Source organism: Rhinolophus sinicus, linkage group LG01 (genome assembly GCF_036562045.2).
Source record: "Rhinolophus sinicus isolate RSC01 linkage group LG01, ASM3656204v1, whole genome shotgun sequence".
In the NCBI taxonomy this organism is placed as follows: Eukaryota; Metazoa; Chordata; class Mammalia; order Chiroptera; family Rhinolophidae; genus Rhinolophus; species Rhinolophus sinicus.
Window position 1 is genome coordinate 35,790,998 of NC_133751.1, and position 18,142 is coordinate 35,809,139.

At 34.2% G+C, this 18,142-nt stretch overlaps 1 protein-coding gene across 12 annotated transcripts in view; it reads left to right on the plus strand.

Moving 5' to 3' along the window:
* Nucleotides 1–18,142, plus strand: part of LOC109449436 (multiple epidermal growth factor-like domains protein 6) — a 731,002-nt gene that overhangs the window by 539,451 nt on the left and 173,409 nt on the right. For all 12 annotated transcript variants that reach the window (XR_012494689.1, XM_074327498.1, XM_019735706.2 and 9 more), the window contains 2 exons: nt 14,834–14,953; nt 16,687–16,809. Coding sequence is in view for 11 of the 12 variants with exons in the window: in XM_074327498.1 (XP_074183599.1) it covers nt 14,834–14,953; nt 16,687–16,809 (243 nt within the window). In the remaining variant the exon portion in view is untranslated. The remainder of the gene's footprint in view (nt 1–14,833; nt 14,954–16,686; nt 16,810–18,142) is intronic.

The following is an 18,142-nucleotide window of genomic DNA, read 5'->3' on the forward strand; positions in this document are numbered from 1 at the left end:
TTATGGCATCTAATTTTTATGCAAACTTAAACCTTCAGGCAGCCCAGCCTAGCATACATGTATTGAAAACTAGAAGCAATAGAACATTAAATTCAAATCGTTTCTTGATTTCTAGAAAATCACATCACTACTGTATATCTTGTGGAAAACAAGTTAATAATCCTGTTCTGACCTTAGAGTTATGAAATATTTTAGAAGTCTAAAAGGTCATTCGTGTGAATTCAAATTTGACAAAATCCTTAAGGTGCAGGTGCCCTGCATGTATAATAATCTCTCAGTAAGGGCATAATGACTGATTAGTCCAGAACTGGAAAATGTCCTGTATTTCCTATTTTTGTGATATTTGACCTAAGGAAATGTTCGCCTGAATCCTTTGATAATTGCAGAGATCATCTAGAAGCTGCACAAATGACATATTGGAGGATTAAGGTCAATGGTCTTCACTGACCTATTGTACTTTAGCAAATACGTCAAGGAATTATATCTACCATTGCTTTAATAGAAATTCCAACTGTGCTTGTTTTTAATATCGGTCTGTCAGAAAATTCCTTTATATGTGGAAATTATTGATGGCAGGTATTAAGCTGCAGTAGCACTTTGGAAACAATTTGAACTTTTTGTACTTTAGCATTTCCCAAACTAAAAATTAAAATTATATATATATATATATATATATATATATATATATATATATATATTTAAATTAATATATATACATATAGTTATGTATACATATATACTTATACTTATATGTGTCGTGTGTGTGTGATCTGGAAATTTGACTTTCCTTGAAAAGTCTAGAATCCCCAGTTGTAAACCAGTACTATCCAAGATCCCTCCTGCACCATTAAAAGGAAAGTTCTTGTGAAATAATTTCCATATTTAGGATGAGCTATGCAATGAAGATTCATTTTTGTTGTTTTTTGAACTTTTAAATCACCCTATGTTGTAGCATTCTCTCCAAATTACTTCTATACATTCCTTACCTAACCATCCACTCAATAAGTGCCATGGGTTAAGAAGAAAATTGCTCACAACGCTGGGCACAGGTTTTCCCTAGCCAGCACTAGCACTGGGTCCTCAGGGTTGGTGCTGCACATGCACTCGATTTCACTTAACTGATCCCCCATTGGCACTGCTGCCATTGTTCTCAACTCCTGCCTTCCTGTATTTATGCACCATAATTGTGGATTGGGTTCAAAATCCTCAAACCTATTTTTTCTCATTGGTAATGTTGGGTTATTAGGGAAGCCCTACAACCTAGTAGTACTGTGTTTCCCTGAAAATAAGACCGGGTCTTATATTAATTTTTGCTCCAAAAGACGCATCAGGGCTTATTATGTTCAGGATATGTCATCCTGAAAAATCATGCTGGGGCTTATTTTCTAGTTAGGCCTTATTTTGGGGGGAACACGGTATATAGGACTATGGGATCAGATAGAGCTAGTTTGGAGTCCCAGCTCCCTCACTCACTGTGACGATGAGTAGTTATTTAAACTTGTTGCCATTTCCTCATCTGTGATTTGGGCATAATAAGTGTACATATATCATAAGGTTGTGAATGAAGATTAAAGAAGATAATGCACGGGAAGAACATAGTGAGTTTCCAGACTCACAATAAATGGTTAGAAGCCTAAAGCTCAAGGAGTAGATTTCAGGTTTGCAAAGCTGTTTCTTGACAGCAACAGGACTAGAATTCAGACTTACCAGTGACACCAAATCCTGTGTTCATACCACTTATCGCCAATCCAGGTCAACATTCCTAGGGCCCCCTATTACTGGATTTTATTGCTCTCTTACTGAGATTTAGGAATAAATTCCTCTATATGCTCAAACTTTTCCTCAGTGCCATTTTCCCCACCTCCCAGGAACAAAAACCCCATTTCTCCTTTAGCTTTTATGTCTTCTTTATTCATCATTGTCGTCCAACTTTAATTCTCTTCAACATTAATTCTCTATCTCTTCAGTTATTTTTGGAAGTTCTCAACAGCTGGGTACATCACCCTTTATAGCCTGTCTTTGTAAGCAGCCCATCTCTAAAGCTGTCATGCGAGAACCCAGGCTTCTCTTCCTCCAATATAGTGTAAGAGTTAGGAAACAGGTTCTGAATTCAGTCACCTAAGTTTGAAGCCATCTTTTGCCACAAATCACAATTCTGTCACTTTTTAGCTTCGAGACCTTGGATACGTTTTCTGCCTGAATTTCTTTATCTATGAAACAGAGATGGAAATTCTACCTACCTCGTTGAGTTGCTGTGAAGATTAAATTAATGAACGTATGCCAAGCTTTCACAAAAGTGCTTGGAACATATTAAGCACTATACAAATTTTATCCCTAAATTTAATAATTATTTATCTATAATTATAATAATTATTGTTATTTGTTAAAGATGTCTACATGTAGCTCAGAGCTATTAGCTCTTCCAAATTCATCTCCTTACTTCCTGCTGTCATCCAATAGATACTTATCTTACTTGAATGATATATGAACAAATATCTGAGAAATGCCTGAAACTATGCTTAGCACAACGGAAGCACTCATAAAACGCTAGCCCTTTTTGTTGACTCTGCACCCCTCAGCAATTGACCCTGTTTGCCCTTGACTTTCTTCTCGAAAGTTTCTTCCTTCGGATTTGAGACCTTATTCTTTCTGGGCTCCAGCTCTGTTTCTAATATTCGATCTTCCTCTACAATTTTTCCTGTATGTACATACTTGTTCATCTCCCACAGAGCATAAACTCCTTGAGGGCAATGGGAATACTTTGTCTTTCTTCCCAGGATCTTACACATAGTAAGAATTTAGTAAATCTTTGCTGACTTCAATATTTTTCTTGATTCTTTTAACTCCATACAGAAGGATTCTTTATTTTCCCAACTCCAGTCAGGTTTAGCTATACAGAAGCCCAAATACACTCTGGTTTTTCTTACCACTCATAATTGTTTTACTTCAAATATCTTAAATTCTAAAATCTCTCTCTCTGATGCTAACTTATTATTACGTGTCCATTTCACTTTCAAATATATTTACACTAATAATGACTAATGTAATATTGAGTTCCTATAATCTAGGTACTGTATTAGTTTCTTTGCATATCTTATTTCACTTAATATTCACAACAATTCTATAGTTGCTATTATGCTTGTTTTACAGATAAGGGACTTAGGCTCCAAGAAGTCAAGTGATTGTCCCAAGGTCCAGAACTAGTGGCTTTGGCAGAGTCAGGCTGCACATTGATGCCTCTTTGATCTTTTCTGTATGCCATTTTGAAAGTTTAACATGTGAAATGTCAACATGAATATTCTAGACAATAATTATTACAGCAGTTCTGAGGAATGAATTTTTTTAAATAAGATGCTTAGCTTTTAAAAGAATGTTTAGTTCCTATCTATTGGCTTTCTCATTGCATCTACTAATGCTTCACAAAACAGATAGTCTCCAAGCACCTCAGAGAATGTGGCATTTGACTACCAGGCCTCTTGTCAGAGCTAGCTGCAATTGTGTTAGAAATTGGCTCTCCAGCTGGGCTGGACTGCAGTTAGGAAACAAGATTGTAGATGGTGAACTGTCACTGCTGAGATGTGAACCAGACATGAATGTTAAGCAATTGTGTCCACAATTTGCAACCCAGGAACTGCCAAATTGACAGCTAGACTAAACCATAGCAGCATAGGAAGATGTGGCTGGTTTCTCCGTGCAGTCAATACAAAGTCTTATATTGTACTTTGATGAATATAATCTTACTGTCCCATAAACCGAGATGCTGTCAATTACGAATCTCAGTTAGATTCTTAGCAAGCATTTCATGTCTGAGCACCCTTGTAAGCCTCGTAATGACCCTAACTCTAGTTGCTTTGGATTAGTCTTTAAAGGGAGCATGCAGTTCATTAAGCATGTAGAAGCTCCAAAGGCAGCCGAGCTTCTCTCCATGAACTAAGTAGGTTTCTTGCATTTTATCTAGGACTAGATGAAAGGGATCCGTAATGCTCTGCTAGAAATAAGTCTTGACTCACTGAGGGACTTGAACAGATATAGTGAGTGTACGAAATGAATAATATTAGTAATGAGCAAAACTTAAAAGGAAAGTCTAAAGGCTTGGGGGGTTTTCTGTCTCTTTTAGAAGAGCATGTACCAAATGATTGTTTTATCTCATTTTTACTTTGAGGATTTCTTTCTTTCAGGTTGAGATAGCCATTTGGTATGTCACCAGATAGAAAATCGATTTACTTTCCTCACCATCCTGTCACATGTTGCTTTGCCATCCATTTCCTTCATGCAAGGGGCATTTTCAAATTCCTATTATGTGCCAGGTACTGGGGTTGGAAATGAAGAGTTCTTTGATACAAAAATCAAATGTACCTGACCTCTAGAAGCTCCTGGTCTAGTGAGGGAGACAAGTGCATATTGTAGGAGCACAGTGGGGAAGATGTGCCTCGTATATTATGGGAACCCACGTTAAGAGCAAGTTGCCAGCATGGAGGGGGTCAGAGAAGGCTTTTAAGAGCTAATAACACCTAAGTTTCGAGAGAAGAGTAGGAATAGTTTCAGAGACAAGAAGTTCCCAGACATCCTCTACATTATAGGATTACTGCACAAATCAAGAGCCCATTATATTTCAAATGTCAACAATTAAAGAAGCTATCAGAACTTTAGAGTGGCTATTTTTTATTACCATATAGTCAAGTAATTTTTCTGAGGAACGTATTTCTTGGGCCAGAACATGTTCCTGGTAAAATGTCACTATACCCTCTTGTATGAAGATGTGCATTGTTTAGCCACATGTGTGCTTCGTTACACATGGATATATCACCCTTATGAGTAGACTCACTGGCTTCGAAATTTTGAAAGTCAAGAAGTGTGAATCTAAAGAGAGTTGAAAGCAGGGGACTCTAACTAGTAAATGCTTTTAGCACACGCTCTGTGGCCTATGGGAACGTGCACAGAGGTTACCAACATATGTTTTTGAGAAGCAATTTTGAGAGAGTGCTACGTGAATGTATTGGAAGTTAGTCACACTAAGAAAAGAAGTAGCCAGATCCTTTCTATAGTATCTTTAATCCTGTCTTTAACTGCCAAAATTCTGGTCATTAGAAAACCTGAGGATGTGTAATAGAGCATCTTTCAGGGAGAAAAAATCCTGAGTTTAAATTTGCAATGTCTGTCACTGGTTAAAGTAAAATAACAGTTAGCTGCTTCAGTGTATATTTTTACAGATTCTAAAAGTGTTTGTGTTTTTTGTTTTTTTTCTTAAAAATTAAGAGGTGTAAATTGGCCCATGTAGCTTACAAGGTAAGTATGTGTTTAATTTTACAAATAACTCAAGAATAACTCTATGGCTGTTTATGCATTACATCCTTTGGAAAGTGGTATATGACAAAGACACATTTGATATAAATAGTATAGATATGGAATTAGTACTAACCATGTATAATGTGCACCCTTAGTTTGCCCTCTCAAATTTGGGCAAAAACGTATACAGGAAAATATGGTATATCCTGTCTTTATTGTTGATCAGTTTAGCTGGAGGTTTATCAACTTCATTGACCTTTTCAAAAACCAACCTTTCACTTCATTGATTGTCTATATTGTTTATTTATTTCACTGATTTAATTCTTATCTTTGTTATTTCCCTGTCTATTTTGGGTTGACTTGATCTTCTTTTTCAAATTTCTAAATTTTAGGCCTTACTATTTTTATAATATAATCAGTTAAACTATAAATTTCTCTAAGCACTACTTTAGTTTTCCCCTACACATCTTGTTGATATTTTCATTCACTTCAAAATATTTTCTAATTCCCTTGAGGTTTATTCCTTGAGTCATGGATATCAGAATTGCATTGTTAAATTTCTAAATATTGAGTAAATTCCAAATACCATTTTGTATTCTTTTAACTCAATTTTGATCAGGTATTATACTCTGTATATCTGTAATCATTTTACATGTATTGAGACTTGGTTTTTGGCTCAGAATGTGGTCTATCTTGTTAAATATTCTTGAAAAAATGTATATTCTGCAATTATTGACTAAAGTTATAAATGTCAGTTAATTAAGATATTTGATAGTTGTTTAAGTCAGACTTAATATTGTAGCTTATTACTTACATATGTCGCCTATTATGATTCTGTCATTTGTCTTATCAGTTGTTGGTAGAGGAATGTTAAAATCTCCAATTCTATGTACGGGCTTGTCTACTTCTCTCAGTTGTATCAGTTTACGCTGTATGTATTTTGAAGCTCTGTTACTGAGTGCGTACACACTTAGAATGGTATTATATTTTGTTGAAAAATCGATCCCTTTATCAGTATGAATGTCCCTTTTCATCCTAATCAACTTTGCCTGAAATCTACTTTGTCCTAAATTAACATATCTCCTCCAGACTTTTTTCGTCAGTTGATACTATAGTATATCCTTTTCATCCTTTTTAAAAAATGGTATATTTTAAAAACAGATATATTTCATTCTTTACAGTTAAAATAAGTTTACTGTAGATAACATATAGTTGGTCTTGCTCTTTTCCAAGTCTGAAAACTGCTACCTGTTAATATGTGTAGTTAGATTACTTATATTTAATGTACTTTTCTATATGGGTTTAAATCTATGAGAATGCTATTTGTTTTCTATTCATCTAATCTGTTCATTATTTCTGTTTCCTCTCTTCTGCCTTCTCTTTAGTTAAGGATTTTTATATTTCATTTTATCTCTGATATTACTTTATTAGTTATACCTCCTTAGAAATAGTTGTTATCCTAGGATTGACAATATACATCATTAACTTATTGTAGTCTATCTTCAAAATGATATTTACTGCTTTATGTGTAATGTTAGAATCTTACAAAAATATACTTCCATTTCTTTTTGTTTCATTGCTGTGTACTATTGTCATATTAACAAATACAATAATACATTTTTATTATGTTTGTTTTAATCCACATAAATATATATTAAATATATTTTTGAATTACAAAAGCTGCCTTTATTTTTATCCACATATGCAGTTTCTTGCTTTCTTTATTCCATTGTGTAGGATCAAATTTCCATACGATGTCATTTACCTTCTACCCAAAAGACATCCTTCAACATTCTTGTAGTTTAGTTTGGTGGTGATGAATACTCTCAGTTTTCTTTTTTTTTTCCTAAAAATGTCTTTATGTCGTCTCTATTTATGTCATATCCATTTTGGATATGTACTTATATTTTGTTAAGTTTCTTTTTATTTTCTCCCAGCATTTTAAAGATGTTCCCTTGTCTTCTGTATTGCATGGTTTTCAACAAGATACAAAAGGCTTTTTTATCTTTTCTTCTCTTTTTGCTGTCCTTTGGTTTCTATTAAGATATTCTCTTTATCGCTGGTTTTCATCAATTTGATCATGAGTTGTCACGGTTAGGTTTCTCTGTGTTTATCAAGCTTGGGTTCATTGAGCGTCTTGGGTATGTGGGTTTAGTTTTCATCAAATTTGGAAAATGTTTGGTCATTATTTTTTCAAAAATTTTTATTTTCTTTATTCTCTCCCCTCTCCTTCTGAGATTCCAGTTATATTATATTTTATTTTTGATATTTTTCCACTGGTCACTGAAACTCTATTCATTTTGTTTTCATGCAGCTTTGCGTTTTTCATTATACTTTTTCTTTTGAGATAATTTTATATTCATATGCAGTTTGTGAGACAATATCTCATGTACTGTTATCTAGTTTTCTCCAATGGTGACAACTTGAAAAATTATAATACAATATCACAACCAGGATATTGATATTGATACAGTCAAGATACAGATGATTTTTATCACCACAAGAATCCATCATCTTGCAATTTTACAGCCACAATCACTTTCCTTTCAGGCTTATCTCCTCCTTAACTCCTGACAAATACTAATATGTTCCCCATTTCTATAATGTATCATTTTTCAAGAATATTATGTAAATAGAATTATGCAGTATGTAATCATTACAGATTGGCTTTTTTCACTCAGCATCATTTTCTGGGGATTCATCCAAGCACTTGCATGTAGCAATAGTCTGTAGTTTTCCATGGTATGGATATACCTGTTTGTTTAAATATTTTCATATGGATTGATGCCAATTTTCTAGTGGTTATTAATAAAGCTGATTTTTAAAAAGTTTTTTTAAAATAGTTCTGTGTGTGGGTGTGTGTGTGTGGGGTGTGTGTGTGTGTGTGTGTGTGTGTGTATGTGTGTGTTTTACCTTCAGGTTGGTGATCCATTTTTGGTTAATATTTTTAAGATATGATATTTAGGTCAAGATTCATCTGGTTGACTATGCATTGGTTGAAAAGGTTATCCTGTTCACTGAATTTTGCACCTTTTTCAAAAATGAAGTAGGTATATTTGTGTGAATTTGTTTCTGGGCTCTCCATTCTGTTCCATTGATTTCTGCATGTATCTTTCACCCATTACCACACAGCTTCAATTAGTCTTGAAATCAAGCAGAGGCATTGATCCCACCTCATCTTCTTTTCCACAAATGTTTTGCTGTTATACTTCCTTTCCCTTCCATATATTTTTTTTTGGGGAAAATATCTATATATACAAAAATTTTGCTGGGATATTTGATAAGAATTTGCATTAGTCCTGTATATTAACTTTGGGAGAATGCGTGTTTATAACATTGAGTCTCCCAATTCATAAACACAGTGAGTGCATCTATTAATTTATCTATCTCTGGTTTCTTTCATCCGTGTTTTGTAGTTATCAGCATACAAATCCTATAGCTGTCTTGTTAGATTTGCACCTAGTATGTCATTTTATTAGTGATTGCAGCTGTCATTGTCTTTTTAATTTAACTCTCCATGTGTTCATTAATAGTATATATAAATACAGTTGATTTTTGCATGTGTATCATGCATCCTATTAACTTGCTGAACTCATTTTTGAGTTCTAGAAGTTTGTAGATTTCTTAGGATTTTGAGACAACCATGTCATAAGCAAATAGAAACAGTTTTATTTCTTCCTGTCTGATCTATAATCCTTTTGTTTCCCTTTCTTGCCTTATTCACTGGCTAAATCTTTTAGCACTGTTACACAGAACGATGAGAATAAACATCCTTGTCTTGCTCCCAGTCTTGAGAGAAAAGCATTTGGTCTTTTACTAAGTATAATCTTAGTTATGGATTTCTTTCTCAAGTTCAGGAGGTACCCGTTTTTCCTATATTCTGACATTTTTTTTCTTTATATTACAAATGTGTGTTGAATTATATCAAATGCTTTGTCTGCATTGATTTACGTGATGATGTGAATTTTTTTCTTTACTCTGTAAATATGGAGAGTGGCATTGATTGACTTTTGAATAATGAACCAGCCTTGCATGCTGCAATAAATTTTATTTGGTCTTGTTACATAAATTTTGTATACATATTGTTACATTCTATTTGCTAATATTTGAAAGATTTTTTGCATTATTATTGACAAATTATAATTGATCTGTAGTATTGATTTTCTTCTTCTTCTTCTTCTTCTTCTCCTCCTCCTCCTCCTCCTCCTCCTCCTCCTCCTCCTCTTCTTCCTCCTCCTTCTTCTTTTATTTTTGTATTCTCTTTGCCTGGCTTTGATATCAAGATAATAACTAGTTTCATAAAGTATACTAGAAAGTATTTTATTTCCTGTTTTTTGGAAGAAATTGTAGAATCAGTATTAATTCTTCCTTAAATGTTTAGCAGAATTGTCTAGTGAAACCATCTGTGACTGAAGATTTCTCTTTAGGAGACTTTAAATTATGAATTAATTTTTTCACAGTTATAGGGCCATACTAATTCTCTATTTCATATGAACAAGTTGTGGTTGTTTGTATTTCTTTTGAGAGATTAGTCCATTTCACATAAGTTGCCAAATTTATGTTTGCAGAGTTGTTTGTAGTAGTTCCTTATTATACTTTTAATGTCATCAGGGTATATAGCAATATCCCATTTCAGTCCTGATGTTGGTTATTTGTGTGTTCTCTCATAGTTTCCTTGTCACTCTTTTATTGTCAAATTTATTGATCTATTCTGTGAACCAGCTCTTTATGTCAATAATGTTCTCTATTGTTTTTCTGTTTACAATTTCATTCCTTTCTGCTCTTATCTTCCTTATTTTCTTCATGCTATTTGCTTTGGGTTTATTTTGCTTTTTTTTATTCTAAGTTCTTGAGTTGGGGACTTAGATTATTGATTTAAGACCTTTACTCTTTTCCAATATACTTAGTTCTATAAATCTCTGTCTCTCAGCACTGCTTTAGCTGTGCACTTGTCAAGTATGTATATTCTGCTATTATTAAGTGGAGTGTTTTATAATTGTTAACGAGATACTATAGGTTAATGGTCTTGTTAAGTTCCTCTGTGTTCTTGATGGCTTTCTGTCTAGTTGCTATATTATTAATTGGTGATGATGCCTCCAACTATATTGTGCATTTGTCTATTTCTCCTTCATTTCTATCAGCTTTTGCTTTGCATATTTTTCAATTTTGTTGTTTGGTGCTTATACATATATATATTATTATGGCTTTCTGCTGTATTGACACTTTTGTTATTCCTCTTATTATTATATAATATCTTGGTCCTTGATAATTTTCTTTGCATTGAAATCTGCTTTTTCTGATATTAATATAGCCATTCCTTCTTTCTTCTAATTGATGTTTGCATAATATATATATATATATATATATATATATATATACACATATATGTATATACATATATGTGTGTGTGTATATATATATATATATAATGTATACATATATACATTTCCATGCTTTTACTTTTTATTGGCCTATTTCATTATATTTGAAGTGAGCTTCACATAGACAATATATAGATATATAGTTGGGTCATGTTTTTTAACCCACTTCCTAAATTTGGGCCTTTTAATTGGTGCAATAAGCCATTTACATTAATGTAGTTATTGATATGATATAGCTTGTCTGCCATTTTTTCTGTTTGTTGTTTCTGTTTGTTTTGGGTTTGTTTTTTGTTTTTTTGTTTTTGCTTTTTTTTTTGTCCTGTCTTCCTGTAGGTTACTTTATCATTTATTTTTTTTAGAATTTCATTTTGTTCCTTTCATAGAAGTTTTAAGTGTATCATTTTACTGTTTGCTCCAGATATTACATTATATATAGCTAACTTCTCTACCAGTGGCATCATTTTACCACTTCACGTGAAGTGCAGAACACTTCACTTCCTTTTCCTTTACTCTTCTCCATTTAACTATTTCCTCCATAGACATTTAGAATCACATAAGGCATCTCATATTTGGAGACCTTGGGCATCAAGAAGGCATTAGGGACAATGGGAGATTACAGTAAATCTAGAGAAGAGGTTCCCAGAGGTAGTGGTCAATGAAAAGAGTACACAAAAGATAATTGCAATCTACTTTATAATCTTGCATCTGATAGAATTGACCTCTCACTTTTCAGAATTAAGAAACGAAGTTACCTTTCTCATTATCTTGAGTGCTGGTAGTAGGGGATATGGATTAAAGAAATAAAGTATCTGGTATAAACATGGCTGTGTAGGTCAACATCTTTTTCTTAACCTTTGACAAAACATACAGATGCAATGAAGAAATGAAACAAAACTGAAAAGTTCCAGCAATGTGTGTGCATATGTGTGTGTGTGTCTATGAGAGAGAAAGAGAGAAAGGGAGAGAAATTGGGGAGCAAATTGAATCTGTAGACTTAAATGTAAGGGTTTCTTAGAGAGTTGATACTAGGCAGAAGGAACACAAGGAGAAAAAGAACAGGGAAAGGAAAGAAAAAAGAAAGGTGACAATAAAGATTAATATAGAAATTAATAAACTAGAGAAGACAAAAACAAGAAAAAAATTAATAAAACCAATAGTTGATTCTTTGAAAAGATAAATAAAATTGACAAACCTCTCTCTAGACTCACACAGGAAAAAAGAGAGATGATTCAAATTACTAAAATCCCAAATGAAAGAGGGAACATCACTACTGGCCCTAAGGAAATAAAAAAGAGAATAAGGTAATACTACGAACAACTGTATCACAACAAATTAGATAACTTAGATGAAGTGAACAAATTTCTAGAATGACAAAAACTGCTGAAACTGGCTTCTGGTAATAGAAAATCTAGTTAAACATACAACAAGTAAAGAGATAGAATTAGTAATTTTAAAACTTCACATTAAGAAAAACTCAGGCCCAGATGGTTTCAATGGTGAATTATACCAAACAGTTAAAGAAGAATTCATGTAAATTCTTCACAAATTATTTCAAAATGTAGAAAAGGAGATAATACTTCCTAACTCATTCCATAAAGCCAGTATTATGCTGATACCAAAATAAGACAAAAATTTCATAAGACGGAACACTATAGACCAATATGATTGTGAATATAGATATAAAAAATGCTCCACAAAATTCTAGGAAATGACAACTAACAATGTATAAAAGGGAATGTACACTATGATCTAGTAGGATGTATCTCAGGGAAACGAAGTTGGTCCAACATCTGAAAATCAATTAATGTAATACACCATATCAATAGAATAAAGGACAAAACCCACAGGATCATCTAAATAGATGCAGGAAAAAAAAAAATCCTTGACATAATCCAACACACTTTTATGATACAAAGAACTCAACAAACTAGAAATGGACAAGGACTTCTTCAACCTGATAAATGAAATCTATAAAAAAAACACACAGCTAACGGTATATTTAATAAGGAAATACTGAAAGCTTCTTTTCAGTATCAGAAACAAAACAAAGATGTCTGTCCATGCCAATTTTATTCAACATTGTACGGGAAGTTCCAGCCAGAGCAAAAAAAAAGCAAAAAAATGAAACAAAGTCACCCAAATTGAAAGGAAGAAGTAAAGTATCTCTATTTGAAGAAAGCATGATCTTGTACGTATATAGAAAATCTTAAGGAATTCACTTGAAAAGATATTAGAACCAATAAAAAATTCAACAAAGCTGAAGGTTATAAGATCAACACATAAAAATAAGTTAGATTTCTATACACTAGTGAAGCAGGAATATTTCTCTGTGAGTCCCCAGATGATGTAAATGATGTTCAATCTGTCCACATTTTCTGGGTGAGTGCCGGGATCGTGTCTCGTGAAGCCAAAGAATGGAAACACAGACCAGGGAGAGGCAAAACGTTGTAAAGGAAGATAGTTTATTAGAGGCAGAAGAGGTTGCAGTTCCCAAGTGGGAGGGGGTACCCGAAACTGGGAAGCCCAGCGACAGAGGCAAAAGTTCTTACTCTTATACCTTCCCTTCCTGCTTGGGGAAGGGGTTTGGAGGCTGCTAATGGAATTCATCTATCAGGTTTGTCCTGTTTGCCCATCCTGAAAGGATTAACGAAATAACCTATTCCTATCTATCAGATCTGCTCCTTTGTCCGGCCAAAAGGGATTTGAGATAATTTATTAACCTCAAGGCATAGTCTCATATTTTTGTCCTGGAGTGAAGGAGACATTCCAGATCCTGGAGTTTCAGGATATGGCTGCTTTTCTGTTTATTCCACCAGGGACCTTCCTGTCTACCTAACAACATGCTGACTAACCTGTCTCACTAGCCATGAACACTCTGAAAGTAAAATTAATAAACAATTCTATTTATGATAGCATCAAAAAAGATAAAATATATAGGAACACATTTAACAAAAGAAGTGCAAAAATTATATACTGAAAGCTATAAAATATTGTTGAAATAAATTAGAGACCTAAAATAAATAGAAATGCATTTCATGCTCATGGATCAAACAGCTTAATGTTGTTCAAATGGCAATAATCCCCCAATTGATCTACAAATTCAATTCAATCTCTCCCTACCATAAAAACAAGGAACAAAACAATGTATATTATATCTGTGATAGATGATAAATGATGGATGGATAGATAGATAGATAGATAGATAGATAGATAGATAGATAGATAGATATTTGTATCACTTGTACTTTCATAGTCTGGATGGATTTACAAGAAACTAATGAAAGCAGTTATGTATGGTAGTGGGTAGGTTAAAAATGGGAGAATGTGGGGACAGGGTAGCTTTATACGTTGTTTTGTTTTTTATATTCTGTGTATTATTAGTTTTTTTAAGTATGGGTGAGGGCAGAAGTACAAATCTGCTGTTCCACACTAGCAGCCTGTAATGGACACAAGGCTGGATTCATAGAATTACTAGAATCACTTAACTCATGAATTCGATAAGGTCTGTGTGTATGTAAGTACTCCTCATAGGATGTGTGGCTTCACATTCCTTTGGAATTTCAGGGAATATAACTAATACTAAGATGGGCAAGTGAGGGAGGGGAGGTCAGCTGACTAATTCCAGTGGACCTGAACTTCTTTATTTCATTTCCATGGCAGCTGTAGTTAAGACTCTCCCATGTCTCTCCAATCAGCCTTCTCCTCACGCCGTTATTGCTTATCCAGAGGTAGAGGAGATCTAGAGGAGGTAGAAAGTTTTATCTAAGGATAATTCTGCTGTTCAGAGTTGTAGAAAAGATGAGGAGAGAAAGAGAAAACAAGCAAAAGTGTGTGGAGGACTTTCTGCTGACTATTTAATTTGGGGCAGCAGATAGACTTTTGAGAAGAGTGAAATTAAGCTAATTTGTCTTTGGCCTTGATCCTTTAGTTTTTTGTTTTTTAGGGGGTTTTTTTCTTCCAAATTTTGGGATTCAGATCACATAATGGGAAACTTTTTGATGAATTAGTTCCATCTAAAAGTAGGAAAGAGTTTTCAAGAGTCCTTACCATCTTTATATGAGAAACCCAATGGCCCCAGTTCCTTCTTTACCTTTCTCCACACTTACACTCTGTATATCTTTCTAAAGTTAATTAATTGCAAATGATCACCACTTAATTGCTTTTAGAGATGGACCCCTGCACAGGTGGGAATGGATGTGCCCACATCTGCCAGAGCGTGAATGGAATGGCCAGGTGTGCCTGTCACCCAGGCTACCAGCTGTCTGAAGACAAAAAGGCCTGTGGAGGTAGGAAGTGGAAGCTGATGGCTTAATTGTGTAATTGTTTGAAATTTTGTGGTAATTCAGTTTGAATAGTCAGAACAGCTAGGAGAAAGGTGTTTTCATTTGTGCTTAAAAAGGAACATTTGTATTCTTATTTGATCATTCTGAAAGGTATTTTTATAATACTATAAAAACTCAGTGAAATTTTTCGTTACAATAAAAAGTTCTGGGTTAGTTTCAGAATTAATGCTTTTTGTTTTCTGTTTCTCATTCTGAAATGAATTCCAGAATTAATTTTTCAAAACCTTCCATAACCACACAGGGATTGTTTTTTTTTATTATAGGCTACAATAGGTGGGGATAAACTTTGAAAAGCAAGTATGTGCTACAAATCAGTGTTCTCAGAAGTTAGGGATAATTGAAACAAACAAACGAAAAAAAAACAAAAGGAAACTCTATACGAGGTTACATTTTTCTCTTCCTAGAAATAGCAAAACAGACATACTTCAAATCAAAGATGAAACTGATAAATTACTCCATGACCAGAGCTGATAAATGAAGTCATTCCTGTGGGACAGTCTTTGTTTTAATAACTTTTGAGAAATCACAGAATCCTTCATTTTTATCATGACATTTTAGTGACACGAGAAACGGTTTATTTGGATTAATTATGAAAATATAAAAATGTTTCCTGACTTATGGTACTGATAAACACTTTGAGAAAATGAAAAAGAATTAGACATAAAAATTGGTGTTTAGTTTTTCATTTTTTGGGGGTTTTTTTCTTTAAGCCAATGCTAAGATAAAATTTTCTGTGGATTGTGTTAGGACATTTTTCTGACACAGAATACATCTGCTTTGGTCTTCTGTTTACAGCTCAGCATCTGGAGCAGAATAGGCTTTTGTTAAATATTTGTGGAAATTTGGCAAATATATACATATATCTCTCTATATAATCTCTTTCAAAGTTTTTTGTTTGTTTGTTTGTTTGTTTGCTTGCTTTTTTAATATCTGGTGCATTATTCCTAGGAAGGCTATCCCCCAAATTACTGCCTACTTAGGGTTTTACTAATACCTTACAAGAATGAGTATTTCTCTTAAGCACCCTGATAAGGATGACATTCAGGACAATCCAAGGAGCAAGTTCTAGTGGGGAAAAACAATGATGAGATCGGTCCATTTAAAGATCGGCCCATTTAAAAGGACTACCTGGGCCACAAAATGAAGTGACACTGAATAGACTTGGCTATTGGTATCAGGAGAAAGAGAGGGCACCACTGTTTAAATAGCATGACCCAGAAACAATCATATGTACAACATATACTGTAAATTGCTACATACAACGGCCCCAAATCTGCCGTGTTTATAGACACATGTCCTGTCTACCTTAAATCAGGGAGATACCATTTTTGGTTGAGAATGTGACATATATCCCTAAACTCAAATTACAACAACTTCTACCTGTATTATAAGGAGACAGATAAGACATATTTATTTTCATTTGTTTTCTCTTTCTCTCAACTAACAGATACGAGTAGGTTTTGATAAAAATAAGTATTTGAGAGCATAAGACGAACACTAAAGTTAATGTCATTAGCAGTTAGTTTATTTGCAAATATGGAGCTTAAGTGGTATTTTACTGTTACACTTCATGTTGGGGGTTGAGGAGAAATGGATGCTTAGTTCATTTTTATGGTTTACACATAACTCTTAATTTGAGCTCCAAAGACATAACCACTGTGCATTTCTCTCTGCAGACATAAACGAGTGTGCAGAGGATCTTGCTCACTGTGGCCATCGCTGTATAAACACAGTGGGATCTTTCACTTGTGCCTGCCACCCTGGCTTTGAGCTGGGAGCTGATGGAAAACAGTGTTACAGTAAGTGGCAACAGTCGCAGCCCTGGGAATGTGTGGCATTTGACAAGTATTAAACACGAGTAATAAACAAAAGAATGACACTGAATATCCTGCCAAAGTAGAAGCTCCTGAGAATGTTTTCCACTGGGGCGGGGTAGGGGTGAGAGCTTAGAAATCCAACCTCCTCATTTTAATTTGAAGAAATAGAGTCCCAGTCAATAGAAAATAGTTGGTGTAATGATCCCCAGTGTAGATGGCAAGGATTAAGTCTCAGGTCTTCTGATTAGGGATCCCTTGGTCCCCCAGTGGAGAGTCTGCCTTCGTCCATCACCTCTGCCATGAGATATTTATTGAACACTGGTAAATCCAATGTAGAACTCAAGGAAGAGGAACTAGCAGGAGTGAAGGAACCGGCAGTCCAAGGAGCAGCTCTAGATTGTAGTAAAATGTCTGACACATTGGATGCTCTGAGTACTTTTTATGTCAGCCCTTCACCTCCTTCCCCCTCTTTTATTCATTTCCATTCTATGTACCTCTTTAAGCAGCTTCTGACTCTTCATTCTCTTTCACTGACTCATCCCTCTACTCCTATTACTCAAAAAATTAGGATCCTTGTCACCTAACCTTAGCTTTCTCCTCACCTAAGCTCAATTACACAATTTAACATATCCCTTATTATGAATATATTAAAATATTAATATGCTGAATTATTAGCTGCTATTAATAACTAATGCAGCTATTTCCTTCTCTCATCTCCTCCCCGCTGATCTGCTACTTAATCTGTAGATGACTATACTTCCTACTTTACTAAGCTTAAAAAACATATAATATAAATTTCTTAATGTTCCATGGTCTCTACTTCAATAGCGGGGGGTACCAAAAAAATATATACAAGTGAACATTTTGGTCAACATTGCTCAAGTAGTAGTTTGCCATAATCAAAAGTGTGTGGATGCTGATGGGAACCATTTTGAGCACCTCTTGTAATTGCAGAAGTCAAACGTGACGTGTATTCATCTTTTGTTATCTGTATATATTGAGTATTGCAATTTTCACAGTTTTTGCCTTTCTTAAAATGTGTATACATTTTTTGACACCCTCTGTATTTCCCATCCTCACCCATCCTCTACTTCTTCCTTCCTTTTTCAAATGATAGAATTTTTTTATTTGGCCAATTTCTGTATCTCTGCCTCTTACATGATCATGATACATCAACAATTGATTTTTCTTCCTCTTCTTCCGATCTTACCTTTCTTCTCAGTGACTTCTTCCCTTCTTTCCCCATTTCATATCTATACCTTAGCAGGTGAGTTTCTCTATGTTTAAAACACAGCCATGTTAACTGCCTTTATTT